General features: G+C 41.9%; 1 protein-coding gene across 1 annotated transcript; it reads right to left on the reverse strand.

The window, feature by feature from the left end:
* On the reverse strand, positions 1–27,351 carry LOC126150058 (uncharacterized). Its single transcript, XM_049915850.1, has 4 exons — positions 26,926–27,351; positions 18,376–18,870; positions 17,960–18,121; positions 1–216 (listed from the first exon to the last, which is right to left on the reverse strand). The coding sequence occupies exons 1-4, from the start codon at positions 27,002–27,004 to the stop codon at positions 140–142; spliced, it is 813 nt and encodes a 270-aa protein (XP_049771807.1). The 5' UTR covers positions 27,005–27,351; the 3' UTR covers positions 1–139.
* Between the last annotated feature and the right edge of the window lie 549 nt (positions 27,352–27,900).

The raw sequence follows: 27,900 nt of genomic DNA on the forward strand, positions 1-27,900 counted from the left end.
TTTATTTTAAATATAATCTGAAAATAGAACATCTGTCATTTACAATAAATGATCCACTTTAAATGAATTTCAAAAATTGCACATTAAATACCACAGCAACACACTGTGAATAATACACTATGAACATATTTACAAAATGTCACCATTCCAGATCTGGTACAGGAATTTTTGGGCCATCGTTTTCACAATCACTACCAAACAGAACATCTGGTACATCTGAAAAACAAAAGGATGTCTTTAAGTGCACCATAGTGTGGTAGTACAAAGACAGCAAACTGTTGTAAAGAAGCACCAATAATTTACTCAAAAAGATTATTTCTCATACATTTTAGGAAACAGATGTTCCACTGCAACTCAAAATAACATAATTTTATGTTTTCTTGCAGTAATTATTAATTTTTATGCTTACAATACAAGACTAGTTTATGTTTTCTTATTGCATGTGAGTGTGAAGTGTAAATTTCTCAGACAGGGTGTATACACAGACAAGAAAAAAATAATTCCAGAATTTTTCCTGGATCTCCCAGTTAAAAACATACTTTTCACATGTAAAAATACATTTTTCAATGTTAAGCAACTATGCACTTTCTCTCGAAGCTGTAAAAACATAAATACTTTGAATGGTAAAGGTTATACACCAGCGAGAACTTTCCGGCACTTTGAAAGCGAAACTCAGCAGGGGGGGGGGGGGGGGGGGGGGGGGGCGGAGGGAGGGAGGGAGGGAGGAGGGGGGAGAAGTGTTTTGGAAATATCTTTGATGTGCAGCAGCATGTACGCTACGTGAGCGTACAAGCTAATAGAGGGGATTAGAGTGGCAGTTTTCTGCCGCAGACCATGTGGCTGGTGGTGTAAGTAAGATGCTGACTAAGCACGAATGGGCCTATGGCATATTTGAAAAAGAATTGTTGGCAGTGGTGTGGGAGTTCATGAAGTTCCGGACATACTTGGAAGGGCACGAGACCACTGTAATGACGGACCACAAGGCACTTAGTTATTTGCAGAATTGTAGCCTGTTGAATAAGAGGCTCACTAGGTGGGCAATGTTCTTACAAAGGTTCCAGTACCAGATAGAGTATGTTAGAGGCACTGAAAATGTGGTGATTGATACTTTCTAATGCTTGCCAATTGGAAGTGAGGGGAACAGTGAAGAGGAGGAAGAGAGTACAGAATTTAAGATGATGTATATAGGGGATGTGGAAGGAGAAAAACAGATTAGGAGCACATGCAAGGACATAAGGGGGAATACAGAATGCATTTACAATTTTGAAGCTAGTTAAGACTAGACTGTGTACAAAGGGACATGAGAAGTTGGAGATATTTTACAAGATAATTAAAGGGGTGTTGTACCACAGAAAGAATTAAAGCAAATAGTAGTAGTGACTGAGCTGGCCTCAGGAACATGTACAGTCACTAATTAATTATGAGCATCTGAACCATGGGCACAAAAATGGATAGGAGTACTACAAGACTGTTGGGTGTTTAATAACATGGACTGTGAGGTGAGAAAGCATCTAGTTGCTTGTGACAGGTGCAGGCGAGTAAAAAAACACAGCACCATTACCAGTCAAGGGGAGATGCAAAACATCTTGGCCAAAAATGCTAAAGAGAACGTAGCAATTGGTCGGTTTGATCTGTTACCAACTACGAGGTGCATTCAAGTTCTAAGGCCTCCGATTTTTTTTCTAATTAACTACTCACCTGAAATCTATGAAACTGGCGTTACTTCTTGACGTAATCGCCCTGCAGACACACACATTTTTCACAACGCTGATGCCATGATTCCATGGCAGCGGCGAAGGCTTTTTTAGGAGTCTGTTTTGACCACTGGAAAATTGCTGAGGCAATAGCAGCATGGCTGGTGAATGTGCAGCCACGGAGAGTGTCTTTCATTGTTGGAAAAAGGCAAAAGTCACTAGGAGGCAGGTCAGGTGAGTAGGGAGTATGAGGAATCACTTCAAAGTTGTTATCACGAAGAAACTGTTGCGTAACGTTAGCTCGATGTGCGGGTGCGTTGTCTTGGCGAAACAGCACACGGGCAGCCCTTCCCGGACGTTTTTGTTGCAGTGCAGGAAGGAATTTGTTCTTCAAAACATTTTCGTAGGATGCACCTATTACCGTAGTGCCCTTTGGAACGCAATGGGTATGGATTACACCCTCATTGTCCCAGAACATGGACACCATCATTTTTTCAGCACTGGTGGTTACCCGAAATTTTTTTGGTGGCGGTGAATCTGTGTGCTTCCATTGAGCTGACTGGCGCTTTGTTTCTGGATTGAAAAATGGCATCCACGTCTCATCCATTGTCACAACTGACGAAAAGAAAGTCCCATTCATGCTGCCGTTGCGCGTCAACATTGCTTGGCAACATGCCACACGGGCAGCCATGTGGTCGTCCGTCGGCATTCGTGGCACCCACCTGGATGACACTTTTCGCATTTTCAGGTTGTCATGCAGGATTGTGTGCACAGAACCCACAGAAATGCCAACTCTGGAGGCGATCTGTTCAACAGTCATTCAGCGATCCCCCAAAACAATTCTCTCCACTTTCTCGATCATGTCGTCAGACCGGCTTGTGCGAGCCCAAGGTTTTTTCGGTTTGTTGTCACATGATGTTCTGCCTTCATTAAACTGTCGCACCCACGAACGCACTTTCGACACATCCATAACTCCATCACCACGTCTCCTGCAACTGTCGATGACTTTCAATTGGTTTCACACCACGCAAAATCAGAAAACGAATGATTGCACGCTGTTCAAGTAAGGAAAACGTCGCCATTTTAAGTATTTAAAACAGTTCTCATTCTCGCCGCTGGCGGTAAAATTCCATCTCTGGGACATATTGACAATGAACGCGGCCTCATTTTAAAACAATGCGCATGTTTCTATCTCTTTCCAGCCCGGAGAAAAAAAATCGGAGGCCTTAGAACTTGAATGCACCTCGTAGTAGGGGTGGGCAAAAGTACATTCTGCCAACAGTTGATGTATTCTTCTAACACGTAAAGATGTATGGGATGTACAAGGACACTAGTGGGACTGTGATTAAAAAACTGGAGTCCTACCACAATGAAATTGGTAAGCCGAAAACAGTGCTCTCTGAAAATGGGTCCCAATTCACCTTCAAGGCATGGGAGAACTTCATGGACCAGAGAGGTGTGAAACACAAGTTTACCACCCAACAGGAAATCTAGCTGAGAAGTATATACAAGAGCTTGGACGATTGTGCAGGGCACACTACAGCCACAGGCGTACCATCTGGGCAGAACTGTGGCCACGTTTGAGGACACCATGAACAGTGTGAAAAACAGTGCCACTGGGTTCACATCTCATGAAGTAATGTGGAATAAAAAGGCAGCCAGCCTTATAGCTGAGGCAGTGAACTTTCCACCAGGCACATCTATTTATGAACAAGAGACAGAAGCTAATTACTGGACAACTGGCAAAAGGGGCTTACAGAGGAAACATAGGCACGATTTAAGATACAAGCCTACAAAGTACAAGGTGGGTGACTTACTATTAGTAAAGACAAGGAAAGCCAAAGGATTTAGATGGAGAGATCAAAAAGCTTTTTGAATCATACCATGGCCCATTTGTTGTGGTAAGCTGCCCTCACCCAAGCGCTTAGAGGTTGGAGTATCCTAAGTCACGTAAATCATTGGGACTCAGGAATGTAACTGAGCTGCGACTGTACGAACAGCTGCTGTGATGGGGTTGAATCTTTTTCTTTTCTTCTTTTTTTTATATAGTAAGAATATGTGTTTACTTAATGGTGCGTATAAGCTGAGGATAATTTATCATGTGTATGTTAGCTAAGGTTTTTTTCAATGGACTCCTTGCTGAATACAGTTTACATGTGTGTTTAATTTTAAGAATTTTCTGGATGGCCTAGTGTTTTTCCATGTTTCTCTTGGCAAAAGTATAGTGGTACTTGAAGTTGTGGAACAGCTGGTTGACACAGCTAATTCTCTCATAATGACTAGTCATATAGGCTACAACAGATGTAGTCACTGTACAGCACTTGTATGTACATGATAGGATGTGAGTGTGAGACAGGGACATTGAGTGGCATTTTTCTTAGTGTTTATAACGATATGAATATCGATTCGATTTTTAATGAGTGGTTATTGTGATTTGGTGACAATATTTTTTTTGTTTATAGGGGTGGAGATAGTTCAGCATGCAACTGACTGATGAGAATATGGAATTCAATGGTATATATAATTTGATTTTATTTTTGTTTATATGTTTCGGATTACTTATTTCAGGGGAAAATAGGCTGATTTGTGGATTATGTTGTGCCATGGGATATTTTATATATTTGATTTTATTCAGTTTGCAGTGCTGTAATTGTCATTGGTCACTGAGCAGCAGTTAGATTATTGTTTGGCTTAAAACTAGAGACAGGGTTGTTACTGGAACCTACCAGGGAACCTATCATATAATCAATTTGAATACTATTCTGGTCACATGTTTTCTTAGTTTCACTTTGGCTAGAGAAACCTTGTCTCAATGTTGTACAATTGCAATGATCTGGGCCGTTTCTGTTCTTTAAAGGAACAAATTGTTGCGATCAAAAAAAGTCTGTAGAGAGCATGTTTTTCTTGGTAACACTACCATCTGCATGTTTGTGTCAGGTTTCGCACTGAAAGTTGGCTTTACTGTGTCAAGTCTGGGTAGCAGAGAGGGAGGGTTTACATCCGACCAGTTTCTGGTACCCACACACCTTTGCTGATAGGAAATTGATCAAGTGAGTTTTGTTTGTTCCTAGCTGCATCAGGCTAGCTGACTGGCAGGAGAACTTGAGAAACAGAACCTGAGGTCTGAGCTGCAGCACTGATGCAGGTCAGAGGCACAACACAGAAGACAACAAAAGGTGAAGTGCTTACTGTATGTGCTGCATAATTTCTACTAAGAAATGTAGTGCACTGAAATAAAAAGATTGAAAAAAGGACAATATTTAGAGGATTTTAAGAAAAATTGCTGATCCACCTTCAATTTGTTAATGTTTCATTACTTTCAACCTTTGGCCAGTCATATCAGCATCATGGAAATACTGATGAATAAATGTATTTAGTGTAAGTTTAGTTAAGTTAGGGTATAAAGTGCTGCCGCATAAGATAATATAGGGACTTGTTCATTTCAATTTTTCTGCTATCATATGTTGAGATTACCTTTGTGTGTTATTTAGTTTCTGAGGGCGCAGATTTGGTTTAGTGCTACTTGCAACCCATGCACTGCGTTTATGGAGTAGCAAGTGGGAGTGACTGAACATACAAGCTGTGGCAGGAGATTAGGGCGGCAGTTTTCCACCACAGAGCACCTGGCTGGCGGCTGCTACGGGGCTGCGGCGAGCAGCTAGCGATAACACGACCTTGGAAAAACCAGTGCAGAAGCTTGGCAGGGGAGCGTATGGCCATGTTTGCATGCTTGGAGGTATTTATGTCAGAGAAAAATTGATAAAAACAGAACTAAGAGTGACACGGAGATGCGAGTTGGCACTCATGGGCAGAAAAATACGTAAAGCTAAATTACCTAGACGTGCCACAAAAATATATAACAGTTAAAAGTTTTTTGTTGTCTTTTTGTAATTTTGTAAATTTATGAAAGTTCAAAAGCTAATATTTTGGCAATGCTTTGGCCGATTAATGTAAATAAAGTATTTATGGATGTGGCTAGTAGAGCTGCATCGAGCAATCATAGCCAATTTAGCCAGAGTATGTACCATTTTTTAATGAGAGATCGTAATATGGGATTTGACTGAGAAAAAACTGTGGTTTTGGTAATAAATAAACTGAAAGAGATGAAATTAGCGGCAGCATTCTAAAGTTTAAAGAGGCAGATGAGTAATTAAGTATGTATTTTTATTTGTTTTTGTTTGGTATTAAAAATCCAAGAAAAGCAAAATCATGCCACAAGAACATTATTTGTGAGAAACAGTGGCAGATCAAAAAACTGGACTTTAAATTGTTATTGCCCGGAAAATTTCTATATTTTTGTGGTTAGTTTTAGAATATTCCTACTTTTTTTTGCCAAACATTGTTTTGAGTTCAGCAGCCTTTTCAAGGGTGTATAGGGCAGCCATCTTTTGGAGAGTAGAGCGGGAGTTTGAGCAATGCTAAGAGCCAGATGTGCCACCCATCTGGGGCTGTATTACAGTATCCGTTATTAATGGCTGCGCTTAGGTAAAAGCCCCTCGGACTGCATTTTAACTGTTTAGTCAAGAATGGGGGAAAGAAATACAGTAGAAGAAGAAGAATGGGTAGCTTTGAGAGATGAAATAATGAAGGCAGCATAGGCTCCAGTAGGAAAAAAGATGAGGGATAGTCGAAATACTTGGGTAGCAAGAGAGATATTGAATTTAATTGATGAAAGGAGAAAATACAAAAATGCAGTAAATGAAGCAGGCAAAAAGGAATACAAACGTCTTAAAATTGAGATTGGCAGGAAGTGCAAAATGGCTAGAGGACAAATGCAAAGATGTAGAGGTATATATCACTAGGGGGTACGGTAGATACTGCCTACAGGAGAATTAAAGCGATCTTTGGAGAAAAGAGAACCACTTGTATGAATACCATGAGCTGAGATGTAAAACCAGTTCTAAGCAAAGAAGGGAAAGCATAAAGGTGGAAGGAGTATACTGAAGGTCTATACAAGGCTGATGTACTGGAGGGCAATATTATGGAAAGGGAAGAGGACGTAGACGAAGTGGGAGATATGATACTGCGTGACGAGTTTGACAGAGTCGAGTCGAAATGAGGCCCCGAGAGTAGACAACATTCCATTAGAACTACTGGTAGCCTTGGGAGAGCCAGCCCTGACAAAACTATACCGTCTGGTGAGCAAGATGTATGAGACAGGTGAAATATCCAGACTTCAGGAAGGATGTAATAATTCCAGTCCCAAAGAAAGCATGTGTTGACAGGTGTGAAAATTACCAAACTAATAGTTTAATAAGTCACGGCTGCACAATAACAACACAAATTCTTTACAGAAAAACTGGTAGAAGCTGACTTTGGGGAATATCAGTTTGGATTCCGTAGAAATGGTGGAACCCATAAGGCAATACTGACCCTACGACTTGTCTTAGAAAATTGATTAAGGAAAGGCAAACCTACATTTCTAGCATTTATAGACTTAGAGAAAGCTTTTGAGAATGTTGACTGAAATATTCTCTTTCAAATTCTGAACGTGGCAGGGGTCAAATACAGAAAACAAAAGCTATTTACAATTTGTACAGAAAACAGATGGCAGTTGTAAGAACCGAGGGGCATGAAAGGGAAGCAGTGGTTCGAGAGGGAGTGAGACAGGGTTGTAGTCTATCCCCAATGTTATTCAATCTGTATATTGAGCAAGCAGTAACAGAAACTAAATAAAAATTTGGAGTAGGAACTAAAATCCATGGAGACAAAATTAAAACTTTGAGGTTTGCTGATGACATTGTAATTCTGTCAGAGACAACAAAGGACCTGGAAGAGCAGTTGAATGGAATGGACATTGTCTTGAAAGGATATAAGATGACCAACAACAAAAGCAAAATGAGGGTAATGGAATGTAGTCGAATTAAATCAGGTGCTGCTGAGGGAATTGGCTCAGGAAATGAGACACTTAAAGTAGTAGATGAGTTTTGCTATTTGGAGAGCAAAATAACTGATGATGATCGAATTAGAGAGGATATAAAATGTAGATTGGCTATGGCAAGGAAAGCGTTTCTGAAGAAGAGAAATTTGTTAACATCGAGTACAGATTTAAGTGAACACACAAATAGGAAAAGTTAATGGTTTAAATTAACGTACAAAAGTGTAGCTACAAAATAGTTATGCTTTCACATATAATACTGGTCTTTGAAATTAATAAACTACAATAAAAGTTAAGCTTTCACAGATAACATTGGTCTTTTTAGCGGGTCTTGCACTTTAAGATACATCACACAAATGCGGCAAAAAAATCTGAAATGATGATGTTAATGTCTGGCCTTCTGGGCTGGTCTTTTAAGTTTTAAATGAGAGTTAAACACTCTGTGATTTAAGGAATTCATTGCATATTCTCACATGTAACATAGTTCATCTTGTGTAAAAGAAAATTTCCTTTGGAAGTAATGTTTTTCGAAGAGCCATTTGCAATATCTTCCTGTGACCTCCGACTTGGGTTCGTTTCAGCAGCTACCAGATAGTGCCAGCAAACAAGCGTTACTGTGCATAGGCAGCTATGACGACACAGGAAGCCCGTACGTTCACACACATATAGCATTAAGAGATCTTACATAACGTCATAAAAGAATTAGGACATCAGAGGATACTCCAAGAGCATAAGAATTTCGTAAACCATACTTAAATGCATAATTCGGATGAAAGGACACGTTCATCAGTCCAGATTCACAATGAAGTAGGCCTCAACTTGATATTAAGCTTTTCAGTGTGCTTTTTGGGATGCAAAATTTTCTTGGAATACCAGTTCTGTATTGTCCCATGTTTGATTCTTTATTATGGCATAATACGGTGTTAGAAGATGAAAATGTGCACTTGAAATTCAGTGAACAGTTGAAACTAACCATTTGTGTGGAATGAAACACATCGTTTCTTATCAATCGACTGCATCTGCAGAAAAGACTAATAAAAGCTATATTTATTTTGCAAACCGAGAAAAATAACTTCATTGTTGTGCAAGGCAATTAATGCTCTACAGCCAAAAAGGTGGAAATAAAATAAAATCAGAAAACTGGAAAACAAACTAATAACTGCCTTTCGTAATTATGTGCACTTATTTTCATTTACCTGATAGTTCCTGGCCACAGAAATCCTATTTTTTTGTCATGTGAACTGTAAACGAAGAGGAAATAGGACATCAGGAACAGCAAAATCACTATACATAAACATGGGTCACTATGCTCTTCCCCAGTAAAACCCGGACTGTTCTTTGCATTGTGCGTATCTGGCAGCTTGGGTGCGCCAGGAATTTTTTTTTTGTGTAGCATGACTAATCTTGCTATTACTGCAGCCACACTGAAAGCAACCAGAAGTAGGAGAAGGCACTGCTCGTATGCAACTCAACTGTGCATGTGCATGAGCCCGCTGGCAACTACTCACAATGACTTAACGTAAACGTTTGTGACGTCACGCTCATCGAAGCAGTTTGCTGTTATGAAGTATTCCATAGTCGTCCTAAAGCCTTTGACACATTTTGTTGCTTATAACTTCTTACCAGTCAAAAATCACACAAATTTAACAGAAGACTAAAACAATGAAAAATTCTTGGAATTCTAGAAAACCCCTGGGTTTTTACTGGTTTTCTCCCAAATAAAAAAATTCCCAAGTTTATCCCGGATTTCCTGGTTGACCCAGAGCATATACACACTGTCAGATTGACCACAAGGAGATGGTGAAAACAAAATTTAATTTTATAGTCTCTGGGCATCTTGCGTGTTAACTTTGGCCAACTGACTACTTCATTCTCAAAATAGTTTTGTTTCTATTGCTGTTAAAAGTACACGAGTTGCCTGTGTCTTGTTCAAATGAATGAAGTAGAATACAGGTCTGTCATGTTTGATATGTTCCATTTTGATTTATCGAGAATCAGCATCGCTGAGATACTTTACACAGTCTGCTATTGTGAGAGGGTGTGTGCGGCGATATGGAGGCTTTTCTTAAGCTGTGTGCAAGCCCGGAGTGGGGAGGTTCTGATAGCTGCTGACTTGACAGAGAGCACGTGTGGCCGATACGTGGCGGCTGGCTGGGACTTCGGACATGATCTTCCTTAGACTAGCGTGGCCCAAGTCAGGGAGGGTGAGTGCAGGGTCAGTGCTGTTGTTGCCATGAACAATGAAATACACTGCAAACCACAGTGATCCATGTCTGGACAGGGCAGGATGTGGCACATGGGGTGGTCACTGTATCAAGCTGAGAGCCATGATCGTAATGGCCGTTTTGCTGATCTGTAATCATTGAGCTGCTGCCAGATTTTTCTGTTTCCTGCAATGACAACATTGCCTCCAGCTGCAACTTTGACTGTTAAAACAGATGAGTTTAAGTGCTACTGCATAGACTGGTCTAGAACATTGTTTAGGATGCAATGTCGGCTTTGGTATCACTCGGGTTTCAGTTCTCCAAAGAAAAGTAAAAATTCAGGTTACACACATAAGGTTCTGTTCTGTTTGCTGATTGTATGTCTCATGGTAGTTAGGCCAGCTATTGTGCCCTTTATTTGATTCAGTATTAAGCTATGCACTATTACTTTTTTTGCATCTGCTAATTCTAAATCATTTCACTATTTAGGTGCCATTTTTTTGTGCGGCACAGTGCGAAAATTTCGGTGTATATCATTGCTTTATCATAACACTTAAGCTTACTGTGTCTTCTCTGTTGTTGCATGCTGGATATGAAGGTTCACTTTAGCCCGGTACACTGCCTTCACGAGCAACAGCTGCTGCTACTACGTTTTCGTTAAAGATTATTACATTAATGTCATGTCTGTAAGTTTGTATCTTGGTCTGACCAGATCACTAACTCTGTGCCTGAACACTTTGAGCAGTACCTTAGTTAAATTTTCAATTGTGCTTTAACAGTTTCTGACAATTTACTTGCTTTCTGAATTTTAAAATTTGTTATTGCAATTATCAGTTGCATTGAAGATTTTAGTCAATGCACTGCTCTCAAATTGAAAACTGGTTGTCAATTGTTTAAAAATTTAGTCAATTTCCAGGCCTTTAAATTTAAAATAATTTTATTTGTAATTACCTATGAGATTTCTGATTGGATTAAAAATTTCCATGATTGCCATTATCAATTCTACGTTAAAGATTTATGGCTAATTAACTTATTTTTATATGGAGTTATGTTGCTGAAGTACCACAGTAGGGAAGTATTTGTGTGTGTGTGTTTTTTTTTTTTTTTTTTTTTTTTTTTTTTTTTTTAGGGCGCACAACTTCAATGGTCATTAGCGCCCTGACTACTCTAAAAATGCACCGCGAGGCACAAGTGGACAACAACTAAAAGGGAAAACACGCTAAAAGAAACTGACAGGCATAGGATTAAAAAACAACATCAAATGTCCTTAGCGAGGTTTGTCAAATTGATAAAACAAAGAACACGAGCAGCTGCTCGTGGGTCATCCGCTAAAACGGCATCGAAAGTATTAGGCAGGTTAAGATCGAGGCGCAGTTGGTTAAGATCGGGACAGGACATTAAAATGTGTCTAACTGTCAGCAAGTGCCCACATGGGCAGAACGGCGCCGGCGCAGCCGTCAGCAGATGGCGATGGCTGAACCGGCAGTGTCCAATCCTTAACCTTGCTAAAACGACCTCCTCCCGCCGAGAAGGGCGTGAGGAGGACGTCCAAGCCACGGGAAGAGGTTTTAAGGCCCGAAGCTTGTTGTCGGTAAGTGCAGCCCAATCGGCATGCCACAGCGACACAACGCGCCGACAAATGACCCTGCTAAAATCGGACGAAGGGACACAACAAGAAGCTGTCCGAGGCTGGAGGACCGCAGCCTTGGCCGCGGCATCTGCAGCTTCGTTCCCAGGGATACCGACATGGCCAGGAACCCACATAAAGCTAACCGGCGGACCGACGTCCACCAGCCGCTGAAGAGAGCGTTGGATCCGGTGTACGAAAGGGTGAACCGGGTACGGATCACTGAGGCTCTGGATGGCGCTCAGGGAATCTGAGCAGATGACATAAGCAGAATGTCGGTGGCGGCAGATGTAAAGAACAGCCTGGTAGAGGGCAAAGAGCTCAGCTGTGAAGACCGAACAATGATCATGGAGCCGGTATTGGAAACTTTGTGCCCCGACTATAAAGGAGCACCCGACCCCGTCATTGGTCTTAGAGCCATCTGTATAAATGAAAGTCATGTTGATGAACTTCGAACGAAGTTCCAAAAAACGGGAGTGGTAGACCGAACTGGGGGTGACCTCTTTTGGGAGCGAGCTGAGGTCAAGGTGAACGCAGACCTGAGCCTGGAGCCAAGGTGGCGTGTGGCTCTCGCCCACTCGAAAGGTTGCAGGGAGTGAAAAATTAAGGTGTTGAAGGAGGCGACGAAAGCGAACTCCAGGGGGTAGCAGGGCAGAGACATACAACCCGTATTGACGGTCAAGAGAGTCGTCAAAAAAGGAACGATAAGACGGATGGTCGGGCATTGACAGTAGCCGACAGGCATACCGACAAAGCAGTATATCGCGCCGGTAAGTGAGTGGCAATTCGCCAGCGTCAGCATGAAGACTCTCTACGGGACTGGTATAAAATGCTCCGATCGCAAGTCGTAAACCCCGATGTTGTATGGAGTTGAGGCGGCGTAAGATGGATGGCCGTGCAGAGGAGTATACGAAGCTCCCATAATCCAGCTTGGAGCGGACGATCGACCGATATAGACGAAGTAGGACGGTTCGATCCGCACCCCACGACATACCACTGAGAACACGGAGGACATTTAAAGAACGGGTACAACGGGCGGCCAAATATGACACATGTGGAGACCAGCTAAGTTTCCTGTCAAAGGTAAGACCTAAAAATTTGGTTGTCTCCACGATTGGGAGAGCAACGGGACCAAGTCGTAAGGACGGTGGGAGAAACTCTTTGTAGCGCCAGAAGTTAATACAGACCGTCTTCTCGGCAGAAAAACGGAAGCCATTGGCGACACTCCAGGAGTAAAGACGGTCAAGAGAACGCTGAAGACAGCGCTCCAGGACACGTGTACGCTGCGCGCTGCAATAGATGGTAAAATCGTCCACAAAAAGGGAGCCTGATACATCAGCTGGGAGGCAATCCATTATTGGATTGATCGCGATGGCGAACAGAGCGACGCTCAAAACTGAGCCCTGTGGCACCCCATTCTCCTGGCGAAAGGTGTCGGACAGGACAGAACCCACACGTACCCTGAACTGTCGATCCATTAAAAAGGAACGAATAAAGAGAGGGAGGCGACCGCGAAGGCCCCATGTATGCATGGTGCGGAGAATGCCCGCCCTCCAACAGGTGTCGTAAGCCTTCTCCAAATCAAAGAACACAGCCGCGGTCGGGCGCTTCCGCAAGAAGTTATTCATAATGAAGGTCGACAAGGTTACCAGATGGTCAACAGCAGAGCGGCGCCTACGAAATCCACATTGGACATTGGTAAGTAGGCGTCGAGACTCAAGCAGCCAAACCAATCGAGAGTTAACCATTCGCTCCATCACTTTACAGACACAGCTGGTAAGTGAGATAGGTCGATAACTGGAAGGCAAGTGCTTGTCCTTCCCCGGCTTAGGAATCGGGACAACAATAGACTCGCGCCAGCATGCGGGAACATGTCCCTCAATCCAGATGCGATTGTATGTACGAAGAAGAAAACCTTTACCCGCAGGAGAAAGGTTCTTCAGCATCTGAACATGAATAGAATCAGGCCCTGGAGCGGAGGACCGTGATCGGCCAAGTGCAGTTTCGAGTTCCCGCATGGTGAATGGGGCATTGTAACTTTCACAATTCGAGGAGCAAAAGTCAGGTGGCCTAGCCTCCTCTGCCTGTTTGCGGGGGAGGAAGGCAGGGTGGTAATGAGCGGAGCTCGAAACCTCGGCGAAAAAGCGGCCGAAGGCATTGGAGACAGCCTCAGGGGCCACAAGGACTTCATTCGCGACCTTCAAGCCAGAAACTGGGGAGTGGACCTTAGTGCCTGATAGCCGGCGCAGGCTACCCCAGACAACAGAAGAAGGGGTAAAACTGTTGAAGGTGCTTGTGAAAGCAGCCCAGCTGGCTTTCTTGCTTTCGTTAATAATACGACGACACTGAGCACGTAATCGTTTATAATTAATACAATTCGCCACTGTAGGGTGGCGTTTAAAGGTGCGTAAAGCACGTCGACGAGCACGTAAAGCGTCTCTACATGCTGCGGTCCACCAGGGGACCGGTACGCGACGTGGAGAAGAAGTAGGGTGAGGGATGGAATATTCAGCAGCAGCGAGAATGACTTCCGTGAGGTGTGCGACCTGACGATCGCAGCTTGTGAAGGTTTGATCCTGAAAGGTCGCCCTGGAAGAAAAGAGCCCCCAGTCTGCCTTGGAGATGGTCCAACTAGAGGAGCACGGAGAGGGAGTATGCTGCAGGAGATGGATAACACACGGGAAGTGGTCGCTCGAATATGTATCAGCAAGTGCATACCACTCAAACCGGCGTGCAAGTTGGGGAGTACATATAGAGAGGTCTAAATGGGAATAGGTATGAGATGTGTCCGAAAGAAAAGTAGGGGCGCCAGTATTAAGGCAGACAAGATTGAGCTGGTTGAAAAGGTCTGCTAACAAGGAGCCCCTCGGGCAGGAGGCTGGAGAACCCCAAAGGGGATGGTGGGCATTGAAGTCTCCAGTTAACAAAAACGGTGCAGGTAGCTGAGCAATAAGTTGCATCATGTCTGCCCTGGTAACGGCAGATGACGAGGGAGTGTAAACGGTACAAAAGGAAAACGTAAAAGTGGGGAGAGTAATGCGGATGGCGACTGCCTGCAGGCCGGTGTGCAATGTGATGGGATCGTAGTAAATATCATTCCGGACCAGCAACATAACCCCTCCATGAGCTGGGATTCCTACCATAGGGGGTAGGTCAAAACGCACAGAGGTGTAGTGTGCCAAGGCAATGTGATCGCATGGGCGTAGCTTCGTTTCCTGGAGGGCTACGACGAGCAGACGATGCAAGCGGAGCAGCAACTTCAAGTCCTCTCGGTTGGAGCGAATGCTGCGAATATTCCAGTGAATAAGTGCCATCGTAAGAGAAGGAAGATGAGAGAAGGGGTCACCTCGAAGGCCGCTTAGGGCCTGGCTTCGAGCGAGCACTGCCGCCGCTATCAGTAGGCGGACAGTCATCGTCCATGGGGTCTATAGGGTCATCGGCCATCTCGGGAGGATGGCCGGGAGGGGGAGCTTCCTCCGCCGGTGAACGGCCAGATGTACGGCTACCGGCGGTGTGGCCAGGCGAAACGGATGACGGCCTGGGGCGGCAACCGCTGGGTGGCGCAGGAGAAGAGATGCGCCGTGGCGGAGAAGGAGAACTGTGCTTCCTATGCGCCTTTTTGGAAGGACGTTTGGTGGAAGTACCGGTCGAAGGCTGGGAGGTCGAGGGACGGAGGAAGTCTGCACGGGATGGTTCCTTCTTGAAGGACCGTGCATCTGACTTCGGGGTCTTCGACTTAGCAGAAGCTGAGGAAGTGGCTGGTGTCTGTGGTGTGATGGGAGGAAGAGGAGACGTCGACCGCGCGATCTTAGCACTGGCCGAACGGACGACCGTGGTGCTGAAGGTCAGATCGCATGTCTGGGTTGCGACCTCCCGGGTAGACCGAGGAGAGGCGAGGACAGTACTATATTTCCCCGCTGGGAGCAGCGTGGGCTTCCTACTAGCCAATAGCTTGCGAGCAGCCGAGGTGGACACTTTCTCTTTGACACGAATTTCTTGGATGCAACGTTCGTCCTTATAGACAGGACAGTCGCGGGAGGATGCGGCATGGTCACCTTGACAGTTCACACAGCGAGGAGACGGAGGTGGACAGTCACCCTCATGGGCATCCCTGCCACAAGTGACACATTTAGCCGCATTGGAACAAGACTGTCGAGTGTGATTGAAACGCTGACACTGGTAGCAGCGCGTAGGTGTCGGGACATAGGGGCGAACAGAAATAACCTCGTAGCCCGCCTTGATGCGCGATGGCAGCTTAACACTATCGAAGGTCAAGAAGAGTGTCCGGGTCGGTACAAGGTCGTTGTTGACCTTTTTCATGACCCGATGGACAGCCGTCACGCCCTGCTCAGCGAGGAAAGATTGAAGCTCCTCGTCAGTCAATCCGTCGAGGGAGCTAGTATACACTACACCACGAGACGAATTTAAAGTACGGTGGGCCTCCACCCGGACAGGGAACGTGTACAGGAGGGTGGCCCGAAGCAGTTTTTGTGCCTGAAAGGCACTCTCAGTTTCTAGTAATAAGGTGCCGTTACGCAACCTGGTACAAGATTTGACAGATCCAGCTATGGCATCAACGCCCTTCTGAATAACAAAAGGGTTGACAGAGGAAAAATCCTTTCCGTCCTCAGTGCGAGAAACTACGAGGAACTGTGGGGCAGGCGGTAGTACTTTTGTCACTGTTGGCTGGTCACGTTTCCATTTTTGGGTCGAAGTCGAAAGCGATGGAGTAGAATCCATTGCGGAGGAATCCCCCATGATTGCCAGCGTCTCCGATGGCGCGCTCCTTCCTTGTGGGGACCCTCTCAGAGGGCACTCCCGCCTTAGGTGAATGTTTACACCTCAGGTCACACCTCCCGAGAAACAGACGGAGGGACCAATCGGCATGGTCAGAAGGTATCAGCTCAGGCAATCACCCCTCCCCGGGCCTGGCCTTTACCAGGGGGTACGCGCGTGCCTTACATGTCTACCCAGGGCGGGGACTTACGCGTTACCCCGTCACCGGCTACGCGTGCGAACGCGTGGGTCGGCCTTCAGACACGCACAGGGAGGAAGGAAGAAGATGAAAAAGAAGAGAGAGAGGGGGAAAGAGGACAGACTGTCTCAAACGCCGAGGCGGAGACCAGAGAAGGCAAGGAGAAGAAGGCAATGAGAAGAAGGCAATGAGAAGGCAAGGAGAAAAAGGCAATGAGAAGGCAAGGAGAAAAAGGCAATGAGAAGGCAAGGAGAAAAAGGCAATGAGAAGGCAAGGAGAAAAAGGCAATGAGAAGGAAAGGAGAAAAAGGCAATGAGAAGGAAAGGAGAAAAAGGCAATGAGAAGGAAAGGAGAAAAAGGCAATGAGAAGGAAAGGAGAAAAAGGCAATGAGAAGGCAAGGAGAAAAAGGCAATGAGAAGGCAAGGAGAAAAAGGCAATGAGAAGGCAAGGAGAAAAAGGCAATGAGAAGGCAAGGAGAAAAAGGCAATGAGAAGGCAAGGAGAAGTCAAGGGAAAGAGTAAGGAAGACAGTGAGGTGGAGAAGAGCAAAGAAAGGGACCAACAAAAGGAAGGAAGAAACGAGAAGTTTAAAACCAAAAAGACCACGATTATAGGTCGTGAAACCGTCCGTCTCCGGACGCAGGCGCTAACTACCCCCGTGAGGGGGATGGACTCCTTTTAGTCGCCTCTTACGACAGGCAGGAATACCTCGGGCCTATTCTAATCCCCGGACCCGCAGGGTGTGTGTGTGTGTGTGTGTGTGTGTGTGTGTGTGGTGGGGGGAAGGGGGGAGGGGGGGGGGCAGGTGGTGGTGGTACGTCCATTTATAAATTTCTTGTTTGTAACTTATTGTGCGTTTGCAGCATTTGTTCACTGTAATAGAGCAAAGAGTACTGTAGGTAAAAGATTTGTGAAAGGACCACCTCTTGTATGAACTAAGTGACCACAGCAAGTTGGAGGAGGGCAGCATGATGGAATTATACCAGCAGCTGTGGGGGCATGAATGGACGGGCCAGTAAACATAACTGCAAAAACCATTGGGGAGATGAGTACCGCCAGCACTGCGTGCCGTTGCTTGTTCCTTGCACTTTAGGAAGGTGTTACATTGTTAGAAGACACATCCCTTTCATGTGCTCAAATGTCGCAGTTACATGCCCTGGCATACCATATGGCCAATAGGACGCCTGATGATGCTATTAATAAAAAGCCTAAATTCACATCCAATATACAGGCTTTCTGGGGGGATCTTTTTAAGTACAGCAACACCTTTCATTCCTCAAGTGTCCGGAAGAAAGTGAAACAGGTGAAATTCAAAATACAGATGATCAGGAGAATTTTAGTGTGCAAAGGAAGATATATAGAATCAGTTTACCAAACTTCCGAACCCCCTTCTTCCTATCATTCATGGTACTGGTGTCTTGGCAATTAATGATGTTAGTCCAACTGTAGAAGTATTGTGGTAGACGGTAAGACTGGAGAATCAACCCACACAGTGTCGTGTGCCAAGTAGTATTTCCTTGTGCAGAAATGATCCAAAGAGCACAAATAAGGTAATGAATAAAATCAGTACAAATACAGTACCTAAAGTTGTTTTTACAGAACTCGGGATCTCAGTAAAAAAACTGGTAAACTCCATGTCTTCCAATTTCGTCAGTGTTTCACATTTTGATGTTTCTGGCACTTCAACAATCTGGTGAAATCCTTCACTAGTCTTCCAGAGAGGTTTCTCAAGCCATCGGTCATCTGTAAAATGTTATAAAGTAAGAATAATGGAAACATTGCAGTTTTTTTATGATAAAAGTTTGTCTCTTCTTCTTGAAAGGGAGTTTGCATCACAAAAAGTACAGAAATGGCTAAGAATGGTATGGAAGCTTAAGTTCACAATCTACCTGAGCATTAAGATTGGCACACATTTTATGTCAACTATCCTAAAACTTTAAAAGTTAAGATTTATGTTCAAAAAATTTACATATACAAAAGAAGAGAATAATTCTTACCATAACTTGTATCGCAACTTCCCTCTTCAGAACAATATCCAGACATAGTTTCAGATGTATCCATATCCCAGTTAGTTGTGCTAATTAATTCTCTCTCGTCTTCTGAAATGGAATAATATGTTCCAAAGAAAACATCTTCCTCAATTCTGGAATTTTCGCCGAAAGTGGAATTACTGCTTTCATCGAAGAGGATATTTTCACTGTACAAGTATGGGGCATCTAGAAGATAATTAGGAACTTCACAAGATGCACCAGGAAAGATATTTTTCTCAGCTATCATTTTTTCATACAATCTCTGGTGCCTATCCTTGCCATTGTCATTGTCATTTTCTACATTTTTGCTTTTCTTGTCACAAGCAGACAGGTTTGAAATTTGATGATCATCATCTATCAGTGGTTCAGCTTCATTTTTTTGTCTCATAATATTACTGAGATTAGCAAAAACATTTTTCTTTTTGAGGACATCACTACCTTTAGATTTTAGAATGCACCCTCCTGGAAAATAAAGAAGATAAAAATAAAATGTTAAACAGTGGTCTTCAACCAACACAAAGAAATGATGTATACTGTACAGCACAGAAAAAACCCACATAAAAGGAAATTATGGAGGCAACAAAACCACAGTCCATTGGTACTTCATCCAAATATAAGCCACTTTATGCATTATTCAATTCAAATATGAAGCAAGTGGAAATTGTCTATAAGGCCCAGCAAGTGCCCTTATCTTAATTTTCAGGGTGCCTAAACAAGTTATACGAGTGAAACAGCAGAATTGTTGTATAGTTTTCCTTGAATACTGGTTCTCTACATTTACCTAACAATTCTATGAGTACAGAGCTTACTCTTTCCTCCAGATTTTTATTCAACTTTCCTATCCTTGCAGAGTGCATCTGAATTTGTTAAATGTCTGCAAGTAGCCTCTACTTAGCCTACTTGATACAAACTCTGAATGTTGGTATTGATACTAGCAGTTGTCAGCATAAAAAATGCCAAATTAAACTTGTTTTGGACCATTCATTTTTGAATTTTTAAAGTTTTGGGATTTTGGTCACATTCTGAAACCTCAAAATAATTGTATCTCAAAAGCTGTACGATTTTGTTCAGTTTCTCATAGGCTTTAAAAATATGTGCTACTTTACTATATTCATAAAACTCTGTATTTTCCAAAACCAACTTTTGTAAATTCTTAAAATTACAAACACAATTTTTTTTGTTTTGAAAAAATTGTATGTTACTTATACATTTTTAATGTGTGTGCCAAATTACATGATGTTATTCAGGTGTGAACATATTAAAATAAGTTTTACTTTACTGGTAAGCACAGCATGCAGCACATAGCCTGCAGGGCTTCTGACTTACCACTAACTTTTAACAGAAAATTAAATGACAAAAGCCATATAAGGCTGTCAAGTCATTGCTATTTTTCCATTTCATGCCAACTTATTGCATTATTAGAATTAAATATTTAAATTTAATGTTAGCATTTTCTTTTGCATGTTAACTGTGAAGCACTCTATCCGTACTAATTTAACACTGGTGTAACTGAACTGCAATAAAATGACAGAGCACTGAAAAACATGTTAACTTTTAAAAATATATTGTGCTAGCAATGCACAGTAAGGTAGCAATGTGAACAGGTCAACAAGCATGTGCAATATGCAAGGTAACAGACTACGTCCTCCAACCTACATTGATGCAAAACAATATATAACCATTCTAGCCAAGCAGGCGTGGAATCCATGGAAAAAAGGGTTCATATTTATACAAACAAATGCAATGACAAATGTATCATCAGGACTTACCATGCTTCAATACTGGGTAGCTAGATATGACACTTTTTGTGCAAATTTTGGTGGAATGAAATTTGGCCTGTTGCTTTTCTCAGTCAACCTTGTAAGAATGTCTTTCTTGTACAGAGTAAAGATGTCAGGTTTCTTGTGGTACGAAAATAAAGGTGAAGGGCTGTGAGGATGTAGAAGCTAATTGTAACCACACTGTTATCTTTATTAACATTCAAAAAACATTCAAGCCAGCAGCAAACTTCATACATGCAGGCAACGTATCGAGTGGTATCACTGAGGTACGAGTCTTGTTGAATCTGTGTTCGACACTCCTTTCTGATCTATGGGGAACTCTTCAACTGGATTTTGTTTGGCCAGTGGGAACAACACAGTGTAGCTTGTGGGTACCTGCAACTGTGCAAACCTGTGTTAACCACTCAAGAAGGAGAGATGCTCTTTCATCAGACTCACTGTTAATTTTATAATTAAAGTGACACACTGAAATGTTCTAGGAACAGCACACACACAACTGTAGGGTGTCATCATCTGATAATTGTATATACACTGCACACTGGCGCGCAAAGCAAGTCTCCTGATGGTATCCCAATACCATAACATGGTCCTTTGCCACTTGATGTGGCAGTGAAATCCCACTCTGCACAGAAACTGAAATCACCCTGATGAAAAGATATGTTTGCAAAATTCTTGTAGTATTTATACTGGGCTGCAGCACCATCTGAGAAGTAACGTGCTTGGATGTTCTATGGAAATGAGATATTGTACAATTAACCAAATGACATTGGAAAAGACAAACACTCACAGTGTCTTGTTTATTATAAGCAACAAACTGATGAATGCATATAACAATATATTCACTGTCATCACTGTCATCTCTCTCTCTCTCTCTCTCTCTCTCTCTCTCTCTCTCTCTCTCTCTCTCTCTCTCAGATATTGCAGAAATTCAAACTGTTGGGTGGCTATGGAGACCTGCAACAGGAGCTTTCAGTTTTCTTAGAAGGGACTATTTTTAAAATTTTTGACAATGTTTTCCTAGAAGCCTGCCACAGAAGATACATGTCTTTGGAGAGTTGGTCAGTGTAGATTTCCACAGTTTGTTACTCAATTCCATTTTTGTCAAACAACTCTCATACACATGTCATGAAAGAATGTATATTTGGACAGTGCTCACATGTTGACAGATAAACACCTTGGCTGTGCAGGATTACAAATGATCTGAGCTAGACAGTGTTTGTACATGTTGATAGTCAGCATCAGGTCAACTCTTTCAATCCAGGAAGTTCCAACACAAGTCTCACATTTTCATTAATACTACAGACACACACACTATGGGTACCAGTTGCAGCAATGAGAATGCAATTCTTGAGTCTTAACTGGCAAAATATGAGTAATGCTATTTTCAGTCTGGGATGGTTGACATCTCATTAAGGTTTCCCAACACATGATTTTTGTTTATGAACCGTGTAATTATCTTCCTCGACAGAAAAGAAATTCTTCTTTCCAGGCAAACAGTGACATATCTTCTCAGTTCACAAGGTGTTAATTTAGGACAAATTTACATCTCTGGTTATGAGCTCATAAGTTACTACATACTTTGACTAACTGTTGTTTTTCTCACGAAATAGTTTGTAGATACAAATTAAATTTTCCACCCTTTGAATGCTCCAACTTTTCAGAAGAAGTGTCAAGACACTCTAGGTGGAGTGGGGAGGATTTCATGAAGGATGGATCTCATTTCAGGGCAGGATTTGAGGAATATATATATGGTTATAATAGAAGGAAACATTCCACGAAGGAAAAATATACCTAAAAACAAAGATGATGTGACTTACCAAATGAAAGTGCTGGCAGGTCGACAGACACACAAACGAACACAAACACACACACAAAATTCAAGCTTTCGCAACAAACTGTTGCCTCATCAGGAAAGAGGGAAGGAGAGGGAAAGACGAAAGGATGTGGGTTTTAAGGGAGAGGGTAAGGAGTCATTCCAGTCCCGGGAGCGGAAAGACTTACCTTAGGGGGAAAAAAGGACGGCTATACACTCGCGCGCGCGCGCGCACACACACACACACACACACACACACACACACACACACACACACACACACACACACACACACACACACATATCCATCCACACATATACAGACACAAGCAGACATATTTCAGATCTGTAAGTCAAATAGTTTTGGAGATATTTTAAGGTTTCAACAAACGTCTCAAATTTTGGTCACTTTAAAAATCAATAACTCTAAAAGTAAAAAAAAAAAAATCTTTAATTTTTGATTTTACCTTATTTTGATATGCAGAATAATCAAATTCTACAGCTGTACTTGCAAACCATCATGAGATGCATGGCAGAGCAATGACCCCAACATCTTAAATGTAGTTTTCTTTATGGATGCATCATACTTTCCCACAAACCTCACAGCAAAACTAACATTTCTATCTGCCTTTCGTAATACAAATTGGAGATGTACATCTCATTCCTATGATATCTTATTGCCACTAGACAGTCAAAAAATACCACAATAACTTATCACAAATGTTTCACCAGCTTTACTAGGTTCTCTTTTATTGTGAGCATTATCCACACTGATACAGAGCTGCTGACCAGTAAAAAAGGGAAATTACTATTTTATATTTCTTTACAGTGATCCACTGTTTTCACAATGCACAATATGGCTTTCAGAAAAAGGTAATGTATTGCTATGGGGGGAGTGTTCAAATAAGAAAGATTTGAAAGACTGAAGAAGTGAAGAAATTCATTGTGCTCACATTGATGTCAGAAAAGCACATGACTACATACCATAAAGGGGCATGCAGAACAGTCGACATTGCTTTGATGTGAGATGTGCTGCCCAGTCAACTTGAAATCCTATTTATGGGGAAAAAAGAAAGAAAACACCTCTCTGCTAACAGCTTTACTCATTGGAGGAACCACATGATACCAACAGAAGCTGGAATATACAACCGCTATACAACTAGTTATTTTTGCTCATCATACTGTTTACATTTCACCCTGGATTTTTCAGTAGGCCTACCACCTATAAATGGTATTACGCAGATACTTGTCAGGAGGTTGAACCAGAACTACATATTTATGGACTGCCTGACACAGTAGCCAACTGGGTTTTCACCATTACCAAATGCTTTGTGTACTCTGCTTTGCTCCATGTTGAGCATTGCTTATTTTTTTCTTATTTCATTCTGCTATGAGAAGATATTAATCCTGGTCCAGGACGGGCTTGGGGTATGACCCTCACAACAGCAGAAAGGATCAGCATTACCTACGAGCATTATTAACTCAATTCTGCTTTTGTTTGTAGCACAGAACATGCATTCAGCCCTGTGTGTGTTGGGGGGGGGGGGGTGGAGGGGGGGGGGGGCTTATTCCTCTGGACACCACTTCCCACCCTCTCGGACAGTCTGATTTTTCGTTTATTTACTTGTTTACACTTACAACTACCAGGTTATAGTATCCACACTCTAGCCAATTGTATATTTCCTTTTGCACCATTTTCAAGAATGCATATTTAAATCATTTGGGAAATGTTCCACAGGCTCAAAAATGGGATGATTCTTGTGGGTGTGCAACATGTCAGAAAGTATAACACAAATAAATTAATATGTTGCCAAATAGGGTAGATAAAAAATCTACTCACCAAGCGGTGAGACATAAAAGACAGTTGTAATTGGCAAGCTTTTGGAGCTTGTGTCTCCTCCTTCAGGCAGAAGGGGAAGGAAAAGGATTGGAGACGTCTAGGAAAAGGGGTAGACTTCGGGAAAGTCACCCAGAACTGCAAGTCGGAGGAGACTTAGCAGATGGGATGAGAAGGAAGTCTTTCCTTCTCATCCCGTAAGGTAAGTCTCCCTTGATCCATGGTTTGAGTGCCTTTCCTCAAATCTACCCCTTGTCCTAGACCTCTCCAGTCCTTTTCATTCACCCCTCATCCTTCCTCTTTGACCCATCTGCCTGAAGAAGGGGCCACTGGCTCCGAAAGCTAGCCAACTACAACAGTCTTATTGTCTTTATTTTGTTAAGTGACATGGCCACCTTTTTCTCATAATGCATTTGCATTAATGTCTGCATCTGTATTACTGTCTACAATATTTCACAGTGGTTCTTAAAATGAGCTACAGCATCAACATCAGAGCTGTTTCTGATCGACAGATACAGTTTCCATTTTGTCTTACAAGGTACCTTTATTCCTTGAGAAATCCATGGATCTGACATAGGTCATGCTGGTAATGTGAGTAATTTCTTCGTACGTTCACATTTTTTCCCCATCCACCTGTTTCACTATATTGCTTGTTAAACCACTCCCAATAAGAGGATATATTTGGGTGACATTTCATTCCCATTTAGGTCAACAAGTATAAGCTAGACTGGAAAGAGTTAAAACAGGTTAAGTGAAAGATAATGAAGGCCATTTCTTCATTCCTGAATTATGTCAGTCACCATGAAACAAATAACAAAGAAAGAAACCACCACAAAATAGTCAGGGTTCTTTGTGAGCCTCAGAAAACTGCAATAGTACCAAAGAGATTCAAAACACAATCATGATAGGGCAATGTTTCAAATCACATGCCTTCAGCAGTTTCCTTGTTCATTTCCCATATTTTACAGGAATAACTACTTAAGTACATGTTATATGTAGGCTATTTTAAACTGCGAACTAAACTATCACATCAATTCAACAGATTAACTCTCAAGCATTTGACTCTGCTTCGTCAACTCACAATCTAATTATCACTTTTTAGTCTTATCTGGACCTATGGCTACACTATTTAGATCAGTACATCATGATATCTATGACTTTATATTCACATTCACTGGCTTAGCCAACTTCAAACCAAACTGTCACCTTCCAACCTATCCTGCATTTTTTGCAACGGTAGCTGGTTACACTATGTTGGTATGTATTAATGTAACATCTTTGAGCAGTAATGAAAGACAATTAGGTTAAAATTATTTTATGGAAGAGTACCTATAATAATAGCTTTTTGTGGTGCATTCTAAGTTATCTGATCTGCTACTACTAAATGCTAGAACATTTCTCAGAATCAACATACATTAATATAGGAGTTCCTCAGTTAGCCTATTAGGACTAATACTGTTCCTGATATACATCAATGACTTCCCAAGTAGTCAGTTTTGCTGATGACAGCAATGTCAATCACTGAGTTTAGTTTGCAAATAAATTATGCAAAGAAGTTTTCAATTTGTTAATATACAATAAAGTGAAACTGAACATAAAGAAAACAAATGCCATGGATTTCTGTTTGGAGAGGGAAAATGACACTTAAATGCAGATGGCACCTGTGTAGACAGTGACAAATGCAAAATTTTTAAAAATGGAGATTGGTTCTCAGTTGAAGTCATGCAAACACATGATGATACTTGCAAACAGGATGTCATCAGCACGCTATGCCCTTAGAGTCCTGTCATCAGTATGTAACAGCCAGTGTCTCTTAACTACATATTACTCATAGGCACACTCAATTTTTAGCTATAGCATCCTTTACTGGGGAACAAATGCATTAAATATGAACACAATTTACAGAAAAGGGCCATAAGAATAATAAACAAAAATAGTCATCAAGCATACTATAAAGATCTGTTCAAAACACTGGCAAATTTAACAGCACCATGAGAGTCCATTTACCTATAGTTGTCCACATCAAAAGTAACATTGATAATTACTGAACAAAAGGCCCTGTTGATGACTACTGAACATGATCTAAAACGAACTTACACGCACCAAGAAAGAAGAAATATAAAACTCAAAATGGTATTTTCTGCCAAAGAATAACATTATTGTACAATAAACTGCCAAGGAAGATCAAAGAAATTGTTAAAACAAACTTATTTAAAAGGGCAGTTAAGTAACTTAAGTAAGACACTGTATACATCGAAGGATTGATAAGTAAAGAATAGGGGTTTGGGGGAAAATGTAACATAAATAATAATAATGGTGATGACAAGAAAATATCTAACATTTCACATTACATTTTATTTCATTTTCAGTAAAAACATACTTCCAAAGCTTTGCAGTGTACACTACTAACATCTTATCCTCTTCCTGAACTCAACATCTCACTCAGAGTTGAGCGATACTGAATCACTTTTTCAGACTAGCAAATGGGAAGCTGTGGTACACAAAATGATTCGGATTTCAGCTTATAGTGTGCAGCAATGTGAAAAAAAAAGTGTATAGTAGGCGCCATGGCAGTGAGTGAGAAATGAATGAACATTGTAACATGAGGCTTTTATCACTATTTAAAGCTCCAATCTTCACCCAGCCATCCTGATTTAGGTTTTCCATAGTTTCCCTAAATTACTTCAGGAAAATGTCGAGATGGTTACTGCTGCAAGGAGACGGCCGAATACCTGTCCCATCCTCGTCAAACTGGACCTTTAAGTTTGTAGATGTGAATTACTTCATTCCGCTGTTCTTAAATTGTGTGATACCAAGACAAGTATACCATCCTTGTAAATGATATCTACGGGTGAAAACAACAACAACTACTACTACTACAACTAAACACAAAACCGCTCACGGTATTTCCCAACCAACAACGCAACGCTCCATACGGTAGGGCTACTTGACAGAATAAATCAAGTCTTCAAAAGATGCCTGCCAACGATACGCGCAGCGCAATAAACGTGTTATGTGCTCATGTACGTACTGTATTGCTGTGGGAACTATAAGCTATATTAAATGAAAGGATTGCACAGAACTACCTTTCACATCTATACTGCGCCTCTGGTGATTGCTTCTCTGCAGATCTTGTGTTTCACGGTCTGAGAATATTTCATACATAGTGAATAAAAGTATTTAAGAAAACACCTTGGAGAAAAATACTTCTTCTAGTACTTCGGAAGTTTTACAAAGCGTCGCAACAACTGATTTCAACCGGCTTCGGAACAGCGATCGCAGTACTCAGTACAGATTTAAACACAAATACCGCGGTTTGAATCACAGATGACGCGTGATTGTTCCTGTTGCCAACGTAACTCCGTTGAAGCAAACATGCGAATATTAAAATTGACTCTTGCTGTAAACTCAATAGAAACTGTTATTTATCTATAGGCCAATACAGTATTCTACAGATATAATAAAAAGTAGTTTAATTCTGGAATGGAAGGTATTTCTACGCAGCGAAATAAGCACTCGCGGATGACATGCCGTGTAGTAACAACTGAATGCCTTTCAGCGAGTGACCAGAGTCGCTGCAGCACCGTTAGATTTTTGCGCGAAATGAAACACAAGAGATATAAAAGTCTGTGATACGTAGTACTTACTGTAATTAAGGAAAACTTGGAAGGGAGGACCCACCAATATAACTTTCTTTTCACACAACCTGTTTATTTAACAATATATAACCACTTTTTACAAAATGAACATATCTGCAAAATTATTTTGACCTAAACCTTAAGATGAATAAGCTTTTGTAAAAGAAATCAAAACAGCAAACAATATGACAATGATTACAAGACGGCCGGATCTGCAGCCCATCCGTTATCGGGTGACACAGCTGTGTTTACTACCGCGTTGGACACAGTCTCTCTTATTAAATGCCCTTTTGCAACACATGAAAACTATATAAGCACCATTGATGACAAGGGTGATTTAATTACTCAATTTAATTACTCAAAACAGATGACGTAACTTTTAATTTGAAAGCCGTACGTCGAAAGGTTCGGGGTTAATAAGTG

Source organism: Schistocerca cancellata, chromosome 2 (genome assembly GCF_023864275.1).
Source record: "Schistocerca cancellata isolate TAMUIC-IGC-003103 chromosome 2, iqSchCanc2.1, whole genome shotgun sequence".
Classification (NCBI taxonomy): domain Eukaryota; kingdom Metazoa; phylum Arthropoda; class Insecta; order Orthoptera; family Acrididae; genus Schistocerca; species Schistocerca cancellata.

Coding starts and splice junctions, on each gene's coding strand:
- LOC126150058 (XM_049915850.1), bottom strand. CDS start 27,004: ATGTATGAAATATTCTCAGACCGTGAAACACAAGATCTGCAGAGAAGC. Junction 18,122..18,375: donor AAGTTGCGATACAAGTTATG/GTAAGAATTATT, acceptor AACATTTTACAG/ATGACCGATGGCTTGAGAAA. Junction 217..17,959: donor TTCTGTAAAAACAACTTTAG/GTACTGTATTTG, acceptor TTTGTTTTTCAG/ATGTACCAGATGTTCTGTTT.